The sequence below is a fragment of the Podarcis bocagei genome, assembly GCF_964188305.1.
Source record: "Podarcis bocagei genome assembly, chromosome: 5".
NCBI classification, from domain to species: Eukaryota; Metazoa; Chordata; class Lepidosauria; order Squamata; family Lacertidae; genus Podarcis; species Podarcis bocagei.
Genome location: NC_138129.1, coordinates 77,730,165 through 77,754,275, shown reverse-complemented (window position 1 = coordinate 77,754,275; position 24,111 = coordinate 77,730,165). Strand labels below are relative to the sequence as shown.

The 24,111-nt window shown below is 43.8% G+C and overlaps 2 protein-coding genes across 13 annotated transcripts in view; one reads left to right on the top strand and one right to left on the bottom strand.

Annotated features, from left to right (window-relative positions):
• Positions 1-3,742: 3,742 nt before the first annotated feature.
• Positions 3,743-24,111, top strand: part of LOC308586924 (uncharacterized protein) — a 61,552-nt gene continuing 41,183 nt past the window's right edge. For 3 of the 10 annotated variants that reach the window (XM_081194133.1, XM_081194134.1, XM_081194135.1), the window contains exons 1-7: positions 3,743-4,162; positions 4,742-4,918; positions 5,495-5,620; positions 8,524-8,672; positions 14,272-14,333; positions 16,946-17,023; positions 19,698-19,746. In XM_081194133.1, the coding sequence (XP_081050259.1) occupies positions 5,593-5,620; positions 8,524-8,672; positions 14,272-14,333; positions 16,946-17,023; positions 19,698-19,746 (366 nt within the window). In that variant the 5' untranslated portion in view covers positions 3,743-4,162; positions 4,742-4,918; positions 5,495-5,592. Of the gene's footprint in view, positions 4,163-4,185; positions 4,620-4,728; positions 4,919-5,494; positions 5,621-6,100; positions 6,157-8,523; positions 8,673-14,271; positions 14,334-15,342; positions 16,656-16,945; positions 17,024-19,697; positions 20,116-20,734; positions 21,086-24,111 lie in introns of those variants that run through there. The other 7 variants (XM_081194132.1, XM_081194137.1, XR_014008126.1 and 4 more) reach the window with 7 other exon arrangements.
• DPYD (dihydropyrimidine dehydrogenase) overlaps positions 9,954-24,111 on the bottom strand; it is a 537,474-nt gene continuing 523,316 nt past the window's right edge. For all 3 annotated transcript variants that reach the window (XM_081193976.1, XM_081193978.1, XM_081193977.1), the window contains 2 exons: positions 16,666-16,806; positions 9,954-13,270 (listed from right to left, as the gene is read on the bottom strand). In XM_081193976.1, the coding sequence (XP_081050102.1) occupies positions 13,100-13,270; positions 16,666-16,806 (312 nt within the window). In that variant the 3' untranslated portion in view covers positions 9,954-13,099. The remainder of the gene's footprint in view (positions 13,271-16,665; positions 16,807-24,111) is intronic.

The following is a 24,111-nucleotide window of genomic DNA, read 5'->3' as shown; positions in this document are numbered from 1 at the left end:
ACAAGGGGAGCAGGGGAGGAGGAGGAGGAGATCTTTTCCTTTTTCTTCTCTGTATCCCAGAGAGAAGGTTGTATGCACAGGCGAAATATTGCTGAACTTTGCAAGCAGTCTAGGAATTTCGTATCTTTTTTAGTGTGTCTCAACGCTCAGATCCAAATTACATGGGGGAACTGGCCTCTTTCCTGCCTTTGTATTATTGGGTCCATAATAACCTGGTGATGTAATGCTGGGTATAAATGCAAATAGGGAAAAGGCTGTTGCTCAGTGATAAAAATCCTCAGGTTCAATCCCTGGTGTTCGCAGGTAGGAGAAGTCTCCTGCCTAAAACCCTGGTGAGGTACTATTAATCAATGTAGACAACACTGAGCTATGCTGAGCTAGATAGACCAATGGCCTGATTCGCTATAAGGTGGCCTTGCGTGTGCCACTAATGAAAAAAGGGGTTTGATTTTAGCAGTTAAGCAGAATGAATTCTGTCCACTCTCGCTACATGAGAAGTTGATGGCCTCAGAGTTATGCTTATGTTCCCAAACGTCATGTCTGTGTCACCGTTCTTGCTGTCTGTCTTTCTCTTAGAACCATCCTTCAGGCAGTAAAGCGCCAAGCAACGATTAAAGATTTGCTGCAGTCGCAAAGTCTGGCTGGACGGAGTGCCCCCAACAGTTCAACGCCTCCACTGAACTGTTTAACAAACATGGCGCATCGGTAAGTGGCAGAAATGAAATCCGGTCCCTCTGTTGTGCAGAGCGAGGATGCAAAGCAGATAACAACTCACAAACCTCCAGGACCGCTGTAGAGGCTGGAGTGAGCGGGGCTGTTGCTCTTTGTTTAGGCAGCCATAAAAATCCTTTACAGCTTCATCTCTGTGGGAAAATGGAACAGGGACAGAGGGTGATGAAACTTCTTTCCAAATTCATGTTTAGGCTGCAATCCTGTAGCCCATGAATAAGCTGCATTGAATTTAACAGGGCTTCCATCTGAGATCACACTTTTTCATTTGTTGTTGTCGTTTAGTCGTGTCCGACTCTTCGTGACCCCATGGACCAGAGCAGACCAGGCACCCCTGTCTTCCACTGCCTCCCGCAGTTTGGTCAAACTCATGCTGGTAGCTTCAAGAACACTGTCCAACCAGCTCGTCCTCTTCTTCTTGTGCCCTCCATCTTTCCCAACATCAGGGTCTTGTCTTAACTGCAATACCATCGGATGTGGCCATATGACAGCCATTGATGCAGTTTAAACCAAGACACCCACCGCCCTGAAATAAAGTCCTCATTGCAGCAGGCCAGGATGTTGCTGTGCTGTTTAGAACATTGATGGGGAACCTGTGGACCTCCAAATGGTATTGGAATCCAGTTCCCGTCAGTCCCAGCCAGCATGACCAACAGGCATGGATTTCGAGAGTATTAGTTCAACATCACTGGGAGGGCCACAAGCTCCATACCCCTGATTGAGAAACAGGGACAGTCCAAGACATTATGCTGTCTGAGGCAAAGGTGACAATCCCTCTCAATTCTATGTGTAGCGGCCAGTGGGCTGGTAGCTGAATCTTCCTTCAGCACTGGTGATGGGATAGCATCCTCCACCATACCAGAGGACCTCAGGAGATACCATATGGCAACAAAGAAGAATGACTGGGTGCTCAAGAGGAATGGCCAGAGACTGTTCCTGTTTCCCCTGAGCATCTGCTGCCTGAAATGGTTGCCTGCCTCTGCCAAATGGTAGGGCCGGCCTTGTTTAGAAGACAGTAAGTGGGGAGATGACAAATATTTATAACATTATGCAGTGTGTAGAGAAAGCACACAGAGAGACTAAAATGAAGCTGGTTCAGGACAAATGGAAGTGCATCTTCATAAGAAAGCTATGTAATTCAGTACTTGAAGGGCCAGTTATGGTCGGCAACTTAGACGGCTTTACAAGCAGATTAGGCAAAAAATGGAGGACAAGTTTATAATCGCTCTTAGTCATGTTGGCTTTGTACTACCCTCCAGGTTCAGAGGCATGAACCTACCAAATTTGCCCATTCTGAAACAATAGAAGAACTGAAACACAGCATTTCTTCAAAATGCCCACTCCTCTGAATTTTGCAATGCAGTTCTTCCATGAAGTAATGCATACAATAGTGCATATTCTTCAGTAAAGTGTCCATAAAACAGGGATATACTTGTGAAAATAACATATACAATGCATTATTTTAGGGGAAATTGCCTTGGGGGGGGATGTGCATTTGGGGCAAAATTGCATACAAACATCCCTATTAGGAGGGGGGAATCACAAACTGATGTGGAAATGTAGAGAGCTGCATTTAAGATTGGAAAACGAAGAAACTGAGAGAAGCCAAAATTAACAGATTCACCCCACCCTAGAGAGGACCCTTATGCTCAGCTCTGGCCTCCCCAAGATCCATCCCACCCTAGAGAGGACCCTTATGCTCAGCTCTGGCCTCCCCAAGATCCATCCCACCCTAGAGAGGACCCTTATGCTCAGCTTTGGCCTCCCCAAGATCTGGTTGGCCATTGTGGGAAACAGGACGCTGAAGTAAATCATCATTTTGTCTGATCCATCAGAGCTCTTATTATGTTTCTAACTAGAATTTTGGGGGTCCAACACCCTGGGTGTAAATCAGGGAGGTGGCTAGTCAGATATTTGTTGGGAGTGAGTTACTTACAGCAGTGTCAGGAGCAAGCTAGCAATAAATCACACTGTGCATGTTGGAGTCCCCTCCCCCAAAGCAATCAGAGACTGTGCCTGTGTGGCTGTCTTTGCTTCTCCCGCTTCATGCCTCTTCTGATACTGGGAGACCAGTGGGGAAGGGAGCTTGCCACAGCAGGCAGGGGAGACACCTGTGGCTCTTTACCATCCTGACTTAGCTCTGCTTCTTGGCCTCCCTCCCCCCACCCTCCTGCTTCAGCTTCTGCCTCTGATTCTGGAGTTCTCTCTGCCACAGACTGTTCCAGCTCACTAAGTCCTGTTACCTCCTGAGCTTTGAAGCCCTCCTCTTCCCAGTCTTCTCCCTCACCGTTTTGCCAACACCACTCCCTGGGCTCTGGGCCTTCTTCCCTTGTGTGGTTCCTCTGCTGGTTCCTCCCACCATTCCTCTACATCCAACCAGTACATGACAGGCATGTGTCACAACAGAAGAGGTTAAGAACACCATGCATAGTGTTGCAGTCTTTGTGGAGCAGTCATTTGGAATTGTTTATGGGGCGGTTGTATGTCAATAAGCATTCATTCTGCAGTTGATCTCACACGTTTCAACTTGGTTCCTCTTCACTTTCCAAAACCTACTATTTGTTTATTTTTTTACATGAGCATTTGTTGTGCTATGGAAACAGATCACTTTAATTCCCCTTAATAGCATAAATGCAAAGTTCTGTCTTGCTAAATGCTGAGGTATGACCCTTGCCTCCTTCTTTTATGGGTTGGTATTGACTGGACCCAGAAGAAGAGGCAAGCAGATAGGCAACAAGCAGCAATGGCAAGGTGATGATGGGTGAAATTTTATTAAAAATTTTTTTGGAGGAGGAGGGCAAACGAGCTTGAATTCTGGGGGAAGGGTTCCTCTTCACTCACTTGTTTAATATCCAAAACAGCTGCTAGTCTTGTGTCATCTCTAATGCTCACAAACCTCTCACACAGAAGGCTGTTGATTTTCTAACTATTGCTATTTCCATTTTTACAAAATCTGAAAAGGGAGGCAGTCGCTACGAACAAAGCCCTTGTCTTGCCAAACGTGGAATGGAGGTTGAGACGAAACAAGTGATTTTCTTTTTTTCTTGTTCCTTTATGAGGTTGTTAAATGACTGTATCCTCACTTCCAGTGGTCATTTGTTCTGTAGTCTACTTGCCTTCTCATGGGGACACTTAACAGAAGGCAGCCAATGAAGGCAAAATGAAATGTAATGATAAAATACACTCTCACTAAAAAAAAAAAAAAATCCTTCAGAAGCATTGAGATAATAACTTGGGCATGGGGGAAATCCCCCAGAATTCAAGCTTGTTAAATATTTTGAAATCTGAGTGGGGGGGATTAACTGGGAGGACAAAGAAGTTTAGAATGCGGTTTATTCCATTATGTTAATGAAATGGTTAATGCTATTGCCATAGCAACAAAGAACAGCCATGATAAAAAGCTAAAGGTCTCCACACAAATGCCTGATACAAGGTCTCTCTAGTTCTAAAGCTGATTTTTAGTAGCTACAATAGAAGTGATATGTGTTTTCAATATCGTCTTAAGCTTCCATATCAAAACCCTCTCGCTTAATCCAATAAATAGACTGGTAGCATAAAGTGGCATATATGTTTGCACGTTTAAAACCTGACAAAAGAGGTTTAACGCTACACAATCTTAGCCGAGGATCTCAAGCGAAGATACGGAGGGCAGGAGGGGAATCATAGACAAGAGTAAAACCGAAAATAAAATATTGTAAGTGGGGATAGCTGTCAGACACACAATACTATATTAAATGCCCAGAAAGAGAACCAAGAGAGGGAGAATGAAATTTAAAACTGAGGAATGCAGACTATTGCTCCTTTAGTCCCTTCTTCTTGCTTGGTTGTCTTGAAAAAGCTGTAACAGGGCTTCAGGCAAGATGATGGAAAAGGGCAGCAGGGCACATCAGGTGAGCTGGATTTAGAGACTGAGACCTGGTTCAAAGTATAAGTGTAAACAGCTGGGAGGTGTTTGGCACCATCTTAAGAATCATATTCTTTCTCATTCTGTCCAACTAGAAAATACTGAGAGGGTGTGCTAGGATAACTATGCTAGGGCTGAATTAACAACCATAACAACCACAACAACAATAACCACCTCACCCTGGCAAATCATTACTTTGGCTGCATTGCAAAATTTGGAGAAGGGCAAAATTTGAAGGGAGGTTATGTGTTTCAGTTCACACCTCATTTCAGAAATTCAAATGAGGTAAGTTTGCCTTTAAATGTGAATTCAATCAGCTATCTCCCCCCCTTCCCTACTAACAACCTTGACTTACTACCACATGCGAACACTGTCTACAGCTGTTTATTTCGAAAGAGAAAGCCAAAAACAAGCCTCTTGGGTTCAAAGAAGATTTCTAAGGACAGGTTTCAAAAACATCATGCATCACTAGCAATTAAAAATATAGCGCCAACTAAAAGGTGAGCATGTGTAAGTCAGGGAGCAGTGCCATATTTATCTGAATTTGTGAAATGTTTTTTTTTTAAAAAAAAGAATCTGAGAGGTGCAAAAACCCTCTGAAGCCAAGTACGAGCAAGAGTTTTGACAAAATAATAAATTAAGAGAAGATTTAGATTGTCTGACTGCCAAGATATAGCTAGACAGGGAGATAATTCTGCCAATTTTAGGGCTTGGTTGAGCCCAATTAGTTTTTCTTCTTTCAAAAAGTTAGAGAGTTAAGAGAGTGCTACTAATACATAAATCCTAGTAATTAGTATCTGATTCCCATGCATTCATCATTTTGATTTTATGCTGTTTGGTTTTTTTTATACTATCCCCAAGGAAACCTGGCTAGCTGTGAAACCTGTGACCTCTTTAGCAACGTAGCATCACCCTGTCACCGCCATGGATATGAATAGATATTACAATTCACAGAGGAGATGAAGCTACAGTACAATCCGATTCTTGGTAAGACAGTCTTGATATGCCATCTGTCCAATTGCATTACAGAAAGTTACCATGAAATGTTTAGGATTGGACCCAGATTACTTACTTTATTTCAGGATTTTGCTGTATTTTTTACTTTATGTATTTTACTTTATTTACGGCAATCCTGTGCACTCTAAGAGTGCAATCCAAACCCAAGATCTGTCAGGATTGAGTGAGTTTGGAACAGGCAGATCTTGTGAGGGTTATTCCAGTGTAAGTTTCACATTCTGGCCATGAATATGCCAGCATAACACCTTCAACTGGCTAAGTTTGACCATGCTGGCTAAGCCGCAGCTCAGCAGAGGAACTTAAGCTGGAGGAATTTATACCATCTTAAGTTCCCCAAAGGTGGAGCAAGCAGAGACTTGCATGTATTCCAAGTCAGTCACATGATCTGGCAACCCAGTGGGACTCATGCCAGCCAAACTCTGTTTTAAAGACTTGTTTTCTATCTGCCAGGTTCGGGCTGGGTCAGCTGGCAAGTCTCCAGTTCCTGAATCAAGCTTGGAATATGGGTAGGTCACACTGGCTTAACTTAAAATACCAGTTCCCTATGCTTCATATTGCACTGTAATTTGGAAATAAGGCCAATTGAACTCAGTGGGATGTTCATTTGCCTAGGCATGCACAGGGTTGCAGCATATACTGCCTTTAGGGTGCTGGGCAGCTAAAATAATCCCACTCTGAAAAACATATTCAGCATGTTGATATACTCTTAGAAAGCATTAGTTGTCAAAGTCATCTGTAGAAGTCATGGTCTTTTTGTTCAGCCAACTTCTGTAAACAAAAGGGAAGAAGCTGGTTGACTTTTCCCCACCAAATCTTGAGTGAAGAAACAAAGTGAAGAAATCCTCAAAAAGGATTTGTTTTCTGAGTATAATATAATATAATATAATATAATATAATATAATATAATATAATATAATAATATAGTTCTACCCTGCCCATCTGACTGGGTTTCCACAGCCACTCTGGGCAGCTTCCAACATAACATTTAATAATAATAATAATAATAATAATAATAATAATAAATAATAATATTTATACCCCGCCCATCTGGCTGGGCTTCCCCAGCCACTCTGGGCGGCTTCCAAAAAATATTAAAATGCTGTAATGCATCAAACATTAAAAGCTTCCCGAAACAGGGCTGCCTTCAGATGTCTTCTAAAAGTCTGGCAGTTGTTGTTCTCTTTGACATCTGGTGGGAGGGCGTTCCACAGGGTGGGCGCCACTACTGAGAAGGCCCTCTGCCTGGTTCCCTGTAACCTCACTTCTCGCAGTGAGGGAACCGCCAGAAGGTCCTCGGAGCTGGACTTCAGTGTCTGGGCTGAACGATGGGAGTGGAGACACTCCTTCAGGTGTACTGGATCGAGGCCATTTAGGGCTTTAAAGGTCAGCACCAACACTTTGACTTGTGCTTGGAAACGTCCTGGGAGCCAATATAGGTCTTTCAGGACCGGTGTTATATGGTCTTGGTGGCCACTCCCAGTCACCAGTCTAGCTGCCGCATTCTGAATTAGTTGCAGTTTCCGGGTCAGCTTCAAAGGTAGCCCCATGTAGAGTGTGTTGCAGTAGTACAAGCGGGAGATAACCAGAGCATGCACCACTCTGGCAGGTAGGGTCTCAGCCGGCGTACCAGGTGGAGTTGGTAGACAGCTGCCCTGGACACAGAATTGACCTGTGCCTCCATGGACAGCTGATAGACCAAAATGACTCCCAGGCTGCACACCTGCTCCTTCAGGGGCACAGTTGTCTCATTCAGGACCAGGGAGTTCCCCACCCCCACCCACCCCGTCCCCACAAAACAAAATAATTGAGAATCTCTTAGGAAATCACGACACATCTAAAACAGCATTATCTCACAAGTAAGCAGACAAATGCTGAAATCTGTATGCATAATGACATATTTAGAATTATATCTCTTGCAACCCTGGCAATTTTTTGCATTGCATGTCTGTGCTTCAGGAAAGCTGTAGTGACCAACGCCAGCTAGCTTCTTCTTTCAACATTAAGGATGCCAGTTGTGAATTAAGAACTCTCGACGTTGTGGCAAAGATGTTCTTGTAATATGGTGAACAATTATAGCACCTCAGAACAAGATAACACTACACAGCAGGTGGTCTGTTTAATGGTGCCTCTTGAGGTCCTCAGGGGAAGTTGCAAGACGGAAAGAACATTTTGATATGACTTGGAAACATACCCACAATTTTTTTTTTCTTCTTCTTTTTTGGCCTCTATTTTTATTGATGACATAAGTGAGGAAATGCACTTGTTATAAAGCAGCCTTACTATAGAATCTGTTTGTCAAGAAGATCTCTGAGATCAAGAAATTGTACACAAACTCCTAAGGTATGCATTCTTCTAGAACGTTCCCAAAGGAAGCTGAAAACATTTCATCTGAACAAGATGTGAGTGTGAGACTCAGAAGCTCCTCAGGGCTTTGCAGTTGGGCCAAGTTTATTTACATTTAGGTGTGTGAAGATGCTCAGAATAATTACAGAACACAAGCCAGGAGACAGTTTAGTAGATAAGCCTTTAAAAACAGTGTTTACTAATGTGGGTGGAACTGCCTCCTAGGTGGGCATTGGGATTACATAGTAGGGCACAAGGAAGCAAGCGGGCAGTGGAGGTGTCAATGACTATCAGACTCCGAAAAGCTGGTATCACTGGAACAAGTTCATCAGTTTTGTTGAATTAATTAAACTAGTTTTACTTGGATTTTGAATAAATGTACAATGAATTGTTGTTTTGAAATTTACTGTGTTATTGCGGGCCCAGTTGCATAGCTGCCCACTCCCAGGTCAGTGTCTACGTGTGATATATGATTAATAACTAAGGCAAAGAATCTGGATTAAAAATGACCAAAACTTTATTGATTACAGATGTAGGTGGAATTTTGGTTCAGGCATTCCATTCCAGCCTCTTGCTGGAAGGCCGGAAGCACTGCAGGGTCGTGCCAGGATTATGGCCTCCCCAAGATGCTGATCTACTGAGTTGGCCACCCCAAGACCGCAGAGTGCGAGAGGAAGGGGTAAGCATCCATTATCTTCCTTAGTGGGTTGGGCAAAGAACTATTCTAAACAATGCTTTCTATAGGACAGGGGAAATCAATTTATGGAACCACCCAGAAAAGTTTGGGAACCACTGCTTTAAAACTTGACTGATAAAAGGACACACCCAAGACAAACAGTGTAGCTTTATCTGCAATACTGTTGGGTTTTTGATACTTTCTAGAAACCACGTGGTTGAAGCCTCACAAGTTCAAGACCGTTTAAATTACACAAACTCTTGATATATATATATATATATATATATATATATATATGGGTTCTATTGAAAAGAAGCCTTTTTCTTATCAGATATCAGAATACCGTTTTTGTGTCTGCATCTTTAACTTTATGAAACTGTTCTGCTGTTTTTATGTTGTGTTTTTGTATACCGCTTATAGATTTTAAAATACTAAGTTGTTTAGGAATACTTAAAGACAAAACCAAATAGCTCCAAGAGAAGCTTGGAAGTAGAGCAGTGCAACTTAACCAAGCTATGAATCGATTTAGTCTGTCAAAATACCACATTAATCTGCTTTGTCTTTGATTTGCTTACCTGCTTGGATGTTATTCAGGGCCTGACATTAATTAAAAGCTATGAAAAGATCCCTGAAAAATAGCCACAGAAAACACAACATCTGTCAGAGTTAGTAGGTACTTTTAACATGCCTGTGTTCACTTTAGGACTGCTACCTTTTAAGTGTCAACAAGGCATGTGCATCTGGTCATGTTGGGTTATTAAATATGGAGGGGGAATCTCTCTCCCTAGCAACATTATAGCTAAGTGCCATGAGGTTGATGGAGAATTACACAGTATCTACATTGCCTGATAGAGTGAATTAATCAATATGTCCTCTATCAAAATGGTGAACACATCATCTTTGATTTGTTAATGCTGTAAAAATTACTGTTGTGTGCTGGGATTTTATTTCTTATGAAAAAAAAGTCATGGCAGCCACACCTATGGAGGAAATTTCAAGTTGCTCTGGGCAGAGCTCTTGAAAAATGAACAACCTGCATGGGTTATTTCATTTATTTGGACATTTAAATCCTGGTTGTTGTTTTGCTGCATGCAGGGAGGTCCCCACCCCGGAAAATAAATAAAAAGAATTGCTTTTCTATATCCCCAAAATTGTGGAGGGCTGTTAATTAATTTCAACAATACTATGGCCAGTAAAATATTAAATGAATACCACCCTACGGATAGTGATGAAATAGAAACTGCAGATTTCCCTGCAAAAGCCATTTAGAAAGACGCATACAAACCAGGTTGCACAATGTTCTTTAATTCTGATTTATTAACCTTGTAAAGTACAGAAATCTGAACATAAGGATTATTTAATAAGCATGATCCAAATTTTGTATTTTTAAGTTGATGGCAGAGAGTATAAAGAAATGAAGAGATCCATTGTTAGCTACTTAAACAGCATGTGGCTTTCTTTGGGATACAGCAGCTAGTGCATGAACACCCTAACTGAAAATGAGGAATAAGTTGTAACTGACTAGGCTTGGGCAATATATTGCCTAGGACCGGCATGCCAGCTTCACTCAGTGGTATCACTGGTGAAACCACCACCGCTCTTGAGTCCCCCTGCCTCCAGCACCCAGAGGGAAAAACAAGCTGCAGGCAGAGAGGGACGCAGGAGTGGAGGCGGTTTCACCAGAGATACACCCCGAGTGAGACCGGCCTTGCACTCTGCCCTCCAAGTGTTGCAGATGAAGAAACAAGCTGCATTGGCGAGGTGCGATACAGCTTGGCCGAGGAGTGCGCTGCTGCCCTTGCCTCAGCCAAGCAGTTTTATGGATCCCCGACCCGCCGCCAGCTTGCATGACCTAGTGGTAGGGTGGGGGCTCTGCTAAAGTGCCCCCTTCCCCAGCAGAGAGAGCCCCAATTGTGCTCCTGCTTGCTTGTTGGAGTGGGATTGTGGCTGCTCAGCGGGCTCCAGTGTGGTGTAGTGGTTAAGAGCGGTGGACTTGTAATCTGGTGAACCGGGTTCACATCCCCGCTCCTCCACGTGCAGCTGCTGGGTGACCTTGGGCTAGTCACACTTCTCTGAAGTCTCTCGGCCCCACTCACCTCACAGAGTGTTTGTTGTGGGGGAGGAAGGGAAAGGAGAATGTTAGCCGCTTTGAGACTCCTTAGGGTAGTTATAAAGCGGGATATCAAATCCAAACTCTTCTCCAGGCAGGTGTAGCTTTGCTTAGTTGCATCTTTTCCTCCTGGGTAGAACAACCACCGCAGGAGGAAAGAGGCAATGCTCCTGTATGGAGCCTGACAGGCTCTGTGCACTTGGCTACTGCTGCCTGGTCTGTCTTTGGGGAGTGGGGGGGGGCAAGGAAGGTTGCTCAGTTGGTGGCAGAAGCCTTTTTGCTCCCCAGCTGAGCAGCAGGCTGGGTCCAGCTGTATTAGCCCAGGAGCCGCTGGGGTGAAAGTGGTGGCAGTTTCACCCCAAGCCAATACAGATTCTTTCAACATCGCGGTTTATTGCCAAACTGTGATGTTCGGCTGGTGATACGCCACGATGTTGAAAACCCAGCATCGCCCAGCCCCTGTTACTGACATGCTAATTTAGAATAGTGGGAAATCTCTGTCTCTCCCTCCCTTACTGTAGTTCTACTGTAAACAAACACACAGCCAATTTAGGTTGAAAACTCAGAGGTAAATAGTTGTCAGCATATTACCGCCATATGTCGCAAAGACACGGGTTCTATTTCTGAGAAGCAAATACTCAAAAATAAAACACATGCCTTTGCAACATATGGCGGTAATATGCTGACAACTATTTACCTCAGAGTTTTCAACCTAAATTGGTTGTGTGTTTGTTTGCAGTGAAATACACGGCTAATAAACATTTCTCATGTAATTAAAAAGTTATTCACTTCCTGGCATGGTGCTTACTTACTGCACAGTTGCAGAATGTGAGTGTAACTTCATTTATATGCATTTCCCAAGCCATACTGCACAAGAGAGATAAGATTGCTATACTGTGCCTATAACTTTTCACTCACAAAACTCTGCCCATGTGGAATGGATGCCACAAGCTTCCACTCTGGCCTGCGTCCCATGGGTGACTTCCACATGGATGGGTTAGGCCATTGTCCTGGATGCATAAGAACCCTCCTGGCTGTTCCCAAAAACATGAGGGCCTCCTGCACTTCACATAACTTTGGGCTGCTCCTCTGCCCCAGGGCACTAGAGCACTATATCACCCTCTTTTGGGAGACAGGATGTGTGCCTGGAATGGGCACCTCGGTGTTAGTGAGGTACAGGGAATATCTGGGCCCCATTCTGTACATTCAGCACAGAGGCTGTATTGGTCTGGGGTGAGGACAATATGGCCCAGCGGAAACCTGTGGGCTTCCCATTCCTGCATGAAATGGACACCTGTAGGGCTGGAAAACATTCACGTATGTGACATTTTCACTTAGCGTATCTGCCCAACTGCTCTGCGTCGCACAGGTTGTTCCTGCTAAAACTGGCACCACTCTCTTTTGTTTGGCAAGAGTTGCAGAGAGCCTCTCTATAAGGGCGAAAAAAGGAATTGCCGCCTTGCACTGCAAGAATAATCTCATCTTACAAAGAGTGCACGGATGCAACAGAAAGACGCCATAAATCAGATTCTTGAGCTAACACTTGCATTTGAAATAATATAGCTAATAGACATGCTCTGGAGATTCATTAACAGAAACAAAGAAATCATGCAAGCTACTGAAAAAAGCACTGAATGGTGAAGAGTGCATTGTATTTGCAAATTTAGTTTTTAATGCCTAGTCAAAAGCAGAATTTAGGGAGAATTAAGGTAATACAGTGCCATATGCTGCAGCCGTTGAAACTGATTAATAGTTCAGAAATACCCATTTAAACCTCTTTTTACATCCTCCTGTAAAACACACACACACATTGAATCTGCATTGCTTTGTTTGTGTGTTTTGCAGTTAATTACATCTTCTAAAAAACACTTTTAAAAGGAAATGAAATGTGTAATTACCAAATGTTTCCCTGGTAACAAAGTTGGTTTGCGTGTCGGGGTTTAGCTGATTTGGTGGGAGCGAGGAGAGACCCCTCTCCTAATTTTGTGGGGGGTTATGAGGAAGAAATCACCAAAGCCACCATAGCGTGCAAGAATTTGCAGAAAGAAAAAGAAAAAGTAAAGTTCTGCTTCTGGGGGGTGGGGGTGGGAAAGACAAGGATAGCTAACATTTGATAAACTAGCCACTGCTGGTCTGAAGGCTAAATAAAAAATAAAAAATTTAAATTGGAAAATGCAGCTGACATTATAGCAGTCTCCCATCATTAGGTGTCCCCCCGCAATTCTTTTTTAACATAGTTGTTGTTGCTGGTACTAATTAGATAGCAAATCAATAGAATCAAGTAAATGTAAGGTTCGCTTTAACTGCTGGTCTGATCACCTCAGCACACTGGGTTCACAGCTAAGGGCAGGCCTCTCTTTGGTTCATAAGGTGTTGTCCTGGAAACCATTCGGATGCAGTCAATAATAGGGCAGACACTGAGACACAGAGTGCAGCCTGTACAACTGTCAGTAACAGTGGGCAGGTGGGTTTCTGGATCAAATTGTATAGCCTGCAAGCAGAAATAAACAGCACTGATGTCACTCACAGAAAAGGTCAAAAACAACCCCATTTTTAGCATCCACATTTCCTGTAGTTGAGGTGCTTGGAGACATCTTTGTCTGGTTCCGCACTGCAGCTATAGTAACAGTTTCAACCATTAAGAAAATGCATTTTGAAAAATTATGAACACAGTAGCCCTGCTAGAAATCAACACACACACCATTTTTAGTTAAAAACCGAGTCGAGCCTTCGAGCCTCAGGACATGTCGTGTCCATGATATTTAAGTTCCATGAAGATATTTTTGTTTTCTGTGAAATCAATCTTTCAGAGCACAATGATTTACTGGTGTTATTATTGCAGAAAGCTAAACAGTTCAGTTCTGTGTGGCTTCTGCAGAAATATTTCCACAAATGTTAATATTAATAACAGTGGTACTATAGTAATAATAATAAGCTACATAAAGTCATTGAAAACAGCAGCAATTCTTGGTTTTGCCAGAAGGTGTACATAAATTCATCAGTGAGCTGCAGCCAATGAATTTTCCTTGAATGATACACATCTTTTAAAAACGCATTTTGGAACGCTTGAAAAATCTTCAGTGTGTATCTGAAATGCCCCATTTCCTTATTCTGCTTCTGCAGAGCCTGAGACAGCACCCTTCAGAGAATAAACTCTGAAGGTGGCTTACTGATTTACACTAGGGTTGGATCTACACACAGGGGGAAAAACACACTATAAATAAGTCAGAAATTAAATCCTTTTAAGAAAAAAAATGTTATGTAAAATTGCATAGAAAAGTTTTCTGCTCTACTGCACCATCAGGCATTGCATGTTTATTTAAAATGCTGTGGGTTTTTTTTTTACTAACGTTGTCAATGTGTGTTGGCTCCATTTCTGAAGAACAGGCTAGACACTTGCCACACTTCATGTGTGACTGCTTTGATTTTCCTTGGGAGGATCTTGGGTGGAGGCCACCTTCTCTAGTGGTCCATTTTCTTTGTTTGTTCCAGATAAAAGAGCTTTTGCCTGACTGGGATGCGTCCTCAAATTGTGCAATGCCTCCATTACTGAGGTTAGAGTCACCCCTGTTGCTCTGCACACCTAGGCTCATGGCTCCATGTCCCCAGGCAATGCTGCCCCAGGATTAGGGAGCATGAACCTCTGTCCCTAATGCAAAGACTTCTACTCCCCATATGGCTGAGCTTCCTGGCAGCTTGGCAAACCACACACAACACAGTGGACCTCTCAAAGGTCTGGGCACTCCTTGCATTGTTTGCAAGCACATTAAAAATCTGATCCACACACCTGAATCAAAGGAGAAGCAGCCAACAAGGCAGCAGCTACTATGATGCAAAACTGAATACTTAAAAGAGACCAGAGAGGCTACATGTTTTGGCAAGCAGACCTAGCACAGCTCTGTACATCAGGGAATCACCATCAGGGCTTCCCAACTAGCACAGCCAGATCAATTATTAGAGTGCAAGGACTGTTGGTCAGGGTTACTGCAACTTTTTCAGTCGGCGACTGCAACACTCTGCTTAGAAATTAACCACAGCCTAGGCACAACCAAATGCTACCTACTGCATGCACTAATGTGCTTTATTTTTTGCACCTTGCATTACTTTGCCCCCTTTGAAATGCATGGGTTAATCACATTCTTTTTCTTGTTGTTGTTGCCGCTGCTTCATTTCAGAGCAAGTTCCTTTGGCAGAAAGAGGCCACTATTCCATTGTTAAAAACAAAACACCAGAAACATTATTGCTGCTGCAAGTGAACTAAATTATTTTGCACTGTCACTGTAACATATTATAGTACATTTTTATTAGACTATGATGGTCTTTGATAACAGCACTCTGTAAGACAAACTCAGCACTGGTGGCTCTCTTATCTTCCGTTTCCATAGTTTTCAACTATGTGAAGCTGGGTTTTAAACTTCATGTTTACTTGCATTAACCCTTTTCTGGGGGAAAAATATCTCTGCGGACCCAGACAGGCTGTTCTGCTCCAGGCCCTGATTTTGCAGCAACCTCAGATTTTATATATATAATGAACTTTACAAATGGTTTGCTTGCTGCTTGCAGCTACTGCGGAGAACATGTGCTTTGCCAGCTCACCTTAAGCAGACATACAAATCTGATCTGACCGGTGGAGCTGAGGGGGAAGCAATGTACCAGCAAAGACTGCAAGTCGGCAGTGGAGGCGGGGCTGGCTGAGAGGGGTAAACGCTGGGAAAAGATACACCAAAAAAATAAAAAAAATAAACATATCAGTGCTTCCGGCAGGCAGACTCTGTGGGGGAGGTCATTTACAGGATTATCTAGCTAGAGCAAGGGTTGCCAAACATTTTGGGCCTATGGGCACATTTGGGATTTGAAGAGAGTGCCGCAGGCACAGCATCTCTGCTCACTTCTCTCCCTGCACTCCTGGGTCATGCTTTCGGTGTTGAGCAGGCACAGAGAAAGTGCGTAAACATACACACATGCACCTGCAGAGTTTCTCTGCTTTTCCATGAGGTCTGGGTAAAAAGCCAGATCTGGTGGAATTAAAACAACTGCATGATTTCCTCGCAAAGTCAGCCTCAAATTAAAGTGTACAGTGGTAGACTGCAGAGTAAAAACCAATGAGACAGCACAAAGCTCCTGTTCTCCAGTCCAGTGCTAGCTCTGCATGTTGCGCACAGCTAGTAGTTGCAGATATGAAAGCCCATCTCTATCAAAAGATGCAGAAGGCCAGTATGCACACTGCAATGTGGACACATAATTGTAGGAGTTGTATATGTTCATATCCTCACTGGATCAGGATGCTGGTGTGAATGAGGGCTCACTACCACCACACTGCCTTGCCTTCCCAGCAACAACTTACTTCCTTAGTTTCAAGATATTTGCTATTTAATCTATACTATGTGCCTTACCGAAGCTGAAGACTTCCTTGCTCTGATATAGATACCGAGGCTGTCACTGAATCAGCTGAAACCTATTGGAGTTTTACATAATTTGTTTAGACTCTGGCGTGTACACCGTCAAAAGGGATGCATGGCCCCATTGCAAGCACAATTCTCATAACCCCAGTGTGGATCTTCCGCAGTTTTCTGCAGCCTGCAATATTGGGAGGAAAATGGCAGCTCCACTCTGGATGCTGTGCAGCAGGAAAATAAACTGGGAGAGCTGAAGGCGTGTGCTCTGTGCATCCCAAGTCTCTATGAAACCCGCTTTATTGACAACCCCTGAAAATGGATCGGACACGGTTCATGCAGTCTATACCTGAGAGTGCACCAGTGTTAATTTCCAGTATCTTGTAAATCTCCTTTTCCCACATGCCCATCAACAGACAGTAGATCCCTTCTGCCTCAGCAGCGAAAAAGATAACTCACAGTGCCCTTTTGCTAATTACAGCTGTACTCTTACCTGGTAGCCAGAATCATTACAGGTCATGTAGCATTTGCCACAGTTGATACACATTTCCTCATCAATCAGAGCCAGAACTTGCTCCGTATTACTGAGCTCTCCATATGTTCCAATATACCGCAGTGCTTTTCCAATTACATCCTAGGTTGGGGAGGTGGGAGGTGGGGAGGGGGAGGAAGAGAAGAAAAGCATTATTGAAACACTTTGGAGATATCCAAGGTTGTTTTATGGCCAAAGCAAAGCACTTGACAGCATGTTTCTGAAGGATGTTGTTTTGCAGGCACTACGGCAATGCTGGGAATGATGGGACGAGTCAAAAGCACTTCATGCTTGCTACACTGCAAAATGTGGATAACAGGTATTGATGGATAAGCAGCTCAAGCATTGGCAGAGCTAAAAATAGCCAGGCCACACAAGGACCCTGCCTTTCAGATCTGCATGCATCAGAGGTAGCATTTAATTAAATCATCCTCAGTGACCATTGTTTAGCGCAACAGGAAGCAACGGGAGAAGTGACATGACACGCACAGCCTGCCTATAGCATCCATGGCTGCTGTTCATTAGCACACCTTGGAGTACTCATTACGAGAGAAGAAAAGGAGGCCATTAAACAACAGGGAACAAAGGACAGCGCCATTGGAAAGAACATGCAAATGGCCCGGCGACCCAAACACACGTTATTGCAGTCATCATTAGTTTTCAGTCAATTGAGCCGATCGTGCCGTGCTGTAGTTTCGTTACCCAAATCTTGTTTGGATGAAATTTTGCCAGGGGAGATTTACAAAGATGGCGTGCTAGCCCTCTGTAAGGGTCACACAACTTTGCAATAGGACAGGGGCAGCCAACGTGCTGCCTACGGGATGTCATTGGACTCCGACTCCCAACAAATGCCTGCCAGCATGGCCAATGGGCAGAGATGATGGGAGTTACAGTCCTGCAACATCTGGAGGCACCAGGATGGCTAGTCCTGTAATAGAGGTTCAGGTGGCCTCTTGCAAGCTTGCAAAAGTGGGATCTGTTTGTTGATTTAATTTCACAACATTTATATACCTCTAATAAAACCTTTAAGCGGTCAACAAAACAAAATGAGTAGCACAACGTAGGAGAAGCAATAGGGCAGAGCCAAACATGGCAGCAGCGTGGCTTCAAAGGCTGGCAGCTCCTCCTCCTGCTGCTGCTGCTACTGGCCAGGAGCTGCTTCCCCTTCCTTCTTCTGTGTGGCAGGAGGAGGAGCCAACCACTGAAACCACTTGGCTCCATGTTTGGCCCTGACTTTTTTGGACACTGTCCCCCAAAAATATTGGGGGGTCCTTTTTTGGTTGGGCCCCCCAGGAGTTGGCACCCTGTATTGAAATATTAGCCGATGCAGAGTGTTACTGAATATGAATAATGTAGGAATTAAAGTCTAGTTGCCATTTGCAGAGTATGCAGAAGACATCAGTTAGTTCTCTTTCCCCCTTCTATAAAAACTATGCAAGACACTCCCTGTTTAAAGTTTTAAAAATATACAACTTTTACTTAGTGTACTTGCACTTGCAGATTAAAATCTACAAAGCAGGTGGATGTTTCTTAAATTGATAAAAGTTCCCTACATTAATTAAACTGTTACAGACTAACTAACTCTGAGGCAGACAGCAACACAACACAACACAACACAAGTGCTGCTCTAACTGTTAAAACTGTACAACTAACTGCCATAACTGTACCAACCGCCATAACTGGCTCGGAGTGCATGACATCACAGAGTTCTACAGCTCTTGCAATTAAACTCCTTACATATGCATTTTGGATGCTAGCACCCTACAAATAATACTGAAGGAGCACAACAGGCAACCAATACTGTTAAGATAAGAAAAAATGGCTACAAATGCAGAACACCATCACTAAGTGCTTGTCGGTTTCCAGTGGGATTTATTCCCCACCCACTCTGGGAACATCAGTTCAGCATGCTGCATCCTGAACTGTTTTTGTGAGTTCCTTTTTTTAAAAAAGTGCTTTGCTAGAACACACAAAAGAAGAAAAAGGCAAATTGCTCCACTGAGTGTGAACAGTCAAAACAGATCTATTATGGAAATAAGAGTTGAGCTGGGTGCAAGTTTGGCAAAGTTGGGCTGGATGTGGATCCTGGGTGCAGGATCTTTGGCAAAGTGCCTCCTAACGAGATCCCTCTGAAATAGGAGCACCAGTTAATTTTCCCACTATGTACTGTAGAAGGAAGTGAGGGGCAGATGGAGCTTGTCTCTAGATGGGAAGGTAGCACATCTAGGAGAAGAAAGAAAACTATGTTCCTAAACCTCCACTGTCTTGTGGGACATCTTTGGGAGAAGAAAAGGCTAAGGAGTAAACCCTATACAAATCCAGAGTGGAGTCCCTAAGATGGTTGGATCGTGTCTTGTATGCCTCCTTCCAGCAACTCCTGCAGCCTGGCTGGTGCCAAACACATTGCCCTGCTTCCACTGGACCACATCGACGAGGCCAAGAGGGAGGTCACTTTGGTGCTGCTAACACAGACTTTACCCCCAGAGACATACTCTACTGTCTCTCGAGGCAGACAGATGCCAAGCACTGCTCTCTACGCTGGACCCCACCAATTTTCATTGTCCATTATGTTTCAGAGCAATGCTACATTGGGAGCACTGGGGGAAACTTAAATGGCAGTTCTCAGACGCAACTATTCAATGCAAATAAAATAAAATAAATGTTTAAATGTGGTTTTTTTTTGGGGGGGTGGGGGTTGGTGTTACCACACTAGACAGAGCCCTGGCAGCTGTCTGAAGATGTCATGTGATGATGTTGGCCTGGCAGCATGGGCAATTGAGTTGTGCTTCGCATTTCCCGTCACGTGATCTGAAATCAATGCAGATTATCCTGGCAGAGAAATGCAATGAACAGGAAGCACAAATCACCTAAGCTGCTTGTTTCCTTCACGTATCATCGTGACCATAACATTGCTTGGTCACAGTTCTCTGGATTGTGGCTTATGTGAGGAACAAACTCTATTTGTCTGAAATTTCCATTTTTGTTTTAAACAGAAGAACCCAGCATCTACTGAACCAGGAATCTGAGCGTTGCAAAAAATAAGTAAGCCCCTTTCTATTTGTTCCGCAAACAAAACTACTTATAGATCAACAAATACACTTTAGTAGATTGATGGACCTAGCATTTTGTTTTTATTGCTCTCTAGTCTGTTCTAATGACTCAGTAAGGAGATAGGCATGCTTAAATCTAATGGAAATCTATGACACTTAATATGTGCTTAACAGAGCAATCCTGTATTGGGAAAGAAGTCCGGTGGCTCAGATATTGCCACTTCCTAAGCTCTGCTGTTTCATCGCGGCCATTTCTTTTAGCCTTGTTTTCTTTTCTCTTTACCAATAGGAGATAATTTCTTTGCCACATCCAGAACTGGTGCAGTTTATAGCTATGTGTGTGTAGGGGGTGTCTAGTAAATAAGGGGGCTTAGGATCTTACAGATACGTGGCTGCCCCGACACCCAAATCACATAACCTCTACTGTTGATGGACATTACACCTGTGATGCTTTCTGCAGGTGTACCAGCAGAATTAAGTACCACCCCAGTGGCAAACCAGCATTCAAATGTCCTGCTAGGCTGTCCTTTGGACTGCTCCATAAACCTTGCTGATTTCATTAGGGGTAGTGCACTTAAGTAGGGTGTTGGAGGAATCCACTGAAAATGATCAGGTGGAATTCCTTCTATCAGCCCATTTGACATGCATCATGTCACAGAATTTTGTTGTGCATGCTTGTCACCTTGGTTCCTACAAAAAAATGCATCTTTAAACATGCACACATTATACGTCAATTGTTTTGCAATATATGCCCCTTTACAGGTGCCTCCTTGCTTTTCCTGAAGTGATGCTTGTTGACTTTGTGCAAGTTGTTTGTTGCTAGAGGCAACCTGTATGCACCAATTTGCAATCCTAACCCTGTCTACTCAGAAGTAAGATCCGCTGAATTAAATATAGCTTACTCCCAGATATGTGGGTTTAGAATTGCATCCTCAATCCATTTCCTATTGTGAATGCTATTCCTTTTTTGTTATCTGTAGCCTTTATCTGTATGCCTCAGTTCAAGACCGAGCCTCTTCGGGAGAACTATCTGGATTTGACCATTTTTTTTTTCTGTCCATCGATCCATCCCCTAAATCTGTATTTTAAGATTGTCCTCGATCCACTGCCAGCAAAATCTTAGGTGCTTTCCTTCCTCCCAACTTGAAGTTTTGCTGACTTATAACTCATTCTTTACTCAGTGTCCTCTGTGCTGTGAATTTATTCACAGCACATTGGCACAAATACGAATATAAAGCTGTCAAATGTAAAATCATGTTTACAGCGAACATTTTCATAAATTAGCTTGAGCCTTTGTTTCAGCACACACACACGACCATTTTCCGAACAAAGTACAGATTTATGAAACAAAATGCTGTAATCAAAAAGGACTTGTATAGGGCTATGTTTGCTCACCCTTTCAGTATGGTGGGGTTGCGGGACGACAGGCTCCTCTAAGGCCCTGACGAGGGAATCATGGCATAATGCTCTGTCTGGATAGGTGGCGGGGGCGTAAGCTATATTGTGGCTATGGTGGTCGCCGTATTATGGGGCTGGGTAGGCATTTGTCCACCAGGCAAATTGGCTCCAGCCCAGTTGTTTTGCCTACCTCATAGCAATTGTTGTGGTCCCTTCGGGGGCCACCCTATTTGATGTAAGACTTAGGAGACCTCGCCTGGATTGACCTATGTGTCATTTTTGGTGGGCGGGCCGGAAGTATTTTGATTGCCAAATCTTTTTCATCTGTATTCAATAAAGTTGTGGCCTGTTTCAATCCAAACCAGTCGTAGTGGTCTTTTATTTATCTGGGGTGGGGTGGGGACTGGGGAGCACGATGCCTGGGCCTGCAATTACCATTAATCTGCGCGAAAGAGAAATTGATACAATCCAGGACACAAGGAGCCAAAGTTCAACAGGAGGTTAAGATGGGATGACAAATTTATACTGAACTATGAAATCAAGCTAGTGAAATAGACTGCAGTCCTAACCCCATTTACCTGAGAGTAAGCTTCACTGAATTCAATGGGGTGTACGTCTAAGTAGACATTGGTTAGAGTTGCTTTGTGTAGGCCACTGGCCACTGCATTAACTTTGTCTTTATAGGTGTCACAAGACAATTTGCTATTTTTGTTGCCAGACACTAACAGATTTGTAAATCTCTGTTGATGACTGTGATATGTGTGTCTATTGAGCATTACAATGTACATGAAAATAATGTACAGCAAATGAGGAAATGGAAGAAAGACTTGTGGAAAATAAACTAATTGCAGGACAGAAAATACTAGATGGAATACTAGTAATTGCAGGACAGAAAATACTAGATGAAAGTGTGAATGACTATCAGAACAGACTGAGGCACACTTGCACATCCCTACACCTAAGGTCCTTTTTGGACGGTGGTCATGGATTACCATGGATTACCATGGTATTAGGTTACTCTACTTTTTAAAAATTGTGGCAGAATTTGGAGGAGGAGGAAATAAAGGCATGGCTGGGCTAAGAACCTAAGAGATCAGCCTGGGGTGGACATGGTGGGATATGCACCCTTCCCCCTTTCAATCCTCCCCTTTACAGTGGTACATCGGGTTAAGTACTTAATTCCTTCCGGAGGTCCGTTCTTAACCTGAAACTGTTCTTAACCTGAAGCACCACTTTAGCTAATGGGGCCTCCTGCTGCTGCCGCACCGCTGGAGCATGATTTCTGTTCTCATCCTGAAGCAAAGTTCTTAACCCGAGGTACTATTTCTGGGTTAGCGGAGTCTGTAACCTGAAGCGTATGTAACCTGAAGCGTATGTAACCCGAGGTACCACTGTATTACTATTGCATAGTAATTAGCTAAGCCAATTTTGGGAAAGATTGGCACAAATGTAGCTGCCCCCTGTCCCCCATCATTCCGGTTATGCCTCAATCTCGATAGGAGGCAAGTTCTGTGGGTTTTGTGCTGGGAGTTCTTCTTCTTCCATGTATAGTTTCATGAGAACCTCATTAAACTGTGCATCATTTAATTGCAAATGGCTTGCATCAGTACCGTTTTGTTAAGTCGAGAACGGGGGCATTACTTGTGTGGCAAAACAAGTTATGCAGCTACAGATAATAAGCGCAGAAGATGCTTTGCAGGTGCAACGCTTTACGGCCTCTGAAACCACCTTAAGAGCTTTCTCCTTGGGCTAGCTCTGGCATTCCTGGAACAAAATCATCTACCCATCAAGATTAATTTGGTGAGTTCTCTCCCTGCCTCCCAATGTGAAGCAGAGATTTGCTCCCGAAGAGAGAGATGCTTTAAAATGGCACTGTGGGCTTTATCTTGGTTGCCTTTCCTCTAGATCACATTTGTTCAGTTTACAAGCATAATGATGTTTTTGTTAACTGCCAGCTCCGTATGAGGGCACGCCAGTTCTTCTGATAGTCAAGCTGTGTTCTTTCTGACTGGTGCATTATCTCCAGTAATGAGGATTGCACCGGCCAAATCCTGCCCTTAATTAGACCTCTGCTATCCTGTTGCTACCTAATTCTGCCCTTGGTGACACCTGTGCAGCTCATCCTTGTCAGTGGGGCTACCAGGTGTGTGAACAGAACTGGAGCCAGCTGACGATTTGGTTGCTAATGACCTAACTCCACAGTCAAAAAACAATTAGCTGCTGGGGAAACAGAAGCAGGGAGAAAAGGAGGGTTTAAAGTGATTTTTAATTTGACAGTGCTCCGCGGATTCAGTGGGAAACAAATTGGACTCAGAAGAGGGAAACCAGGACTTGTGTCCCAGGATGTTGTGTTGGGCAAGAACCACCGCTCAGCCTGAGAGTGAGAGTAAGCGTAACGGCAAGGCTCGCACCCACCATTCCCTGCAGTATAACTTAACTGGGTCCTGAAGTCCTGCCATTCTGCATTATGGCTCTGCTCAATATCATTGCCTGTCATTTGCAAGTCAGCCCCTCCACAGGGTGCCACTGTGAGCCTCCATTTTCTCCCAGCAATGATGTGGCATCATTAGAAGTGAGGCATTGTGCGAGGGGGAGGGGAGGAGGAGGGAGCAGCCACTTGGGGAGCGATCCTATGCACAAGAATCTGGCATAAAGCAAGCTGATCTAAGGTACGCTGGCGTAAAGTTACACCAGATCCAGACCCTGTTCAGCAGCTCGGTTGCTGCTACTGCTACTGCTCTGCCAGGTAAAAGCCTGGCAGAGCAAGCCTTTTAAATAGTGTGACTTAACTGAGCAAGCTTAGGATCCAGCCCAAGTCTTCCCAATCTGGTCCTGCCCCAGCCACACTGGAATGACTCTTTTAGAGGGGCTTACACCAGCCTCAGCTCCGTCAGCTTGGGCTGAGCTGGCAGGATGAGCAAGTTATGATGGCGTATCTTCAGCTGAGCTGGGGCTGGGG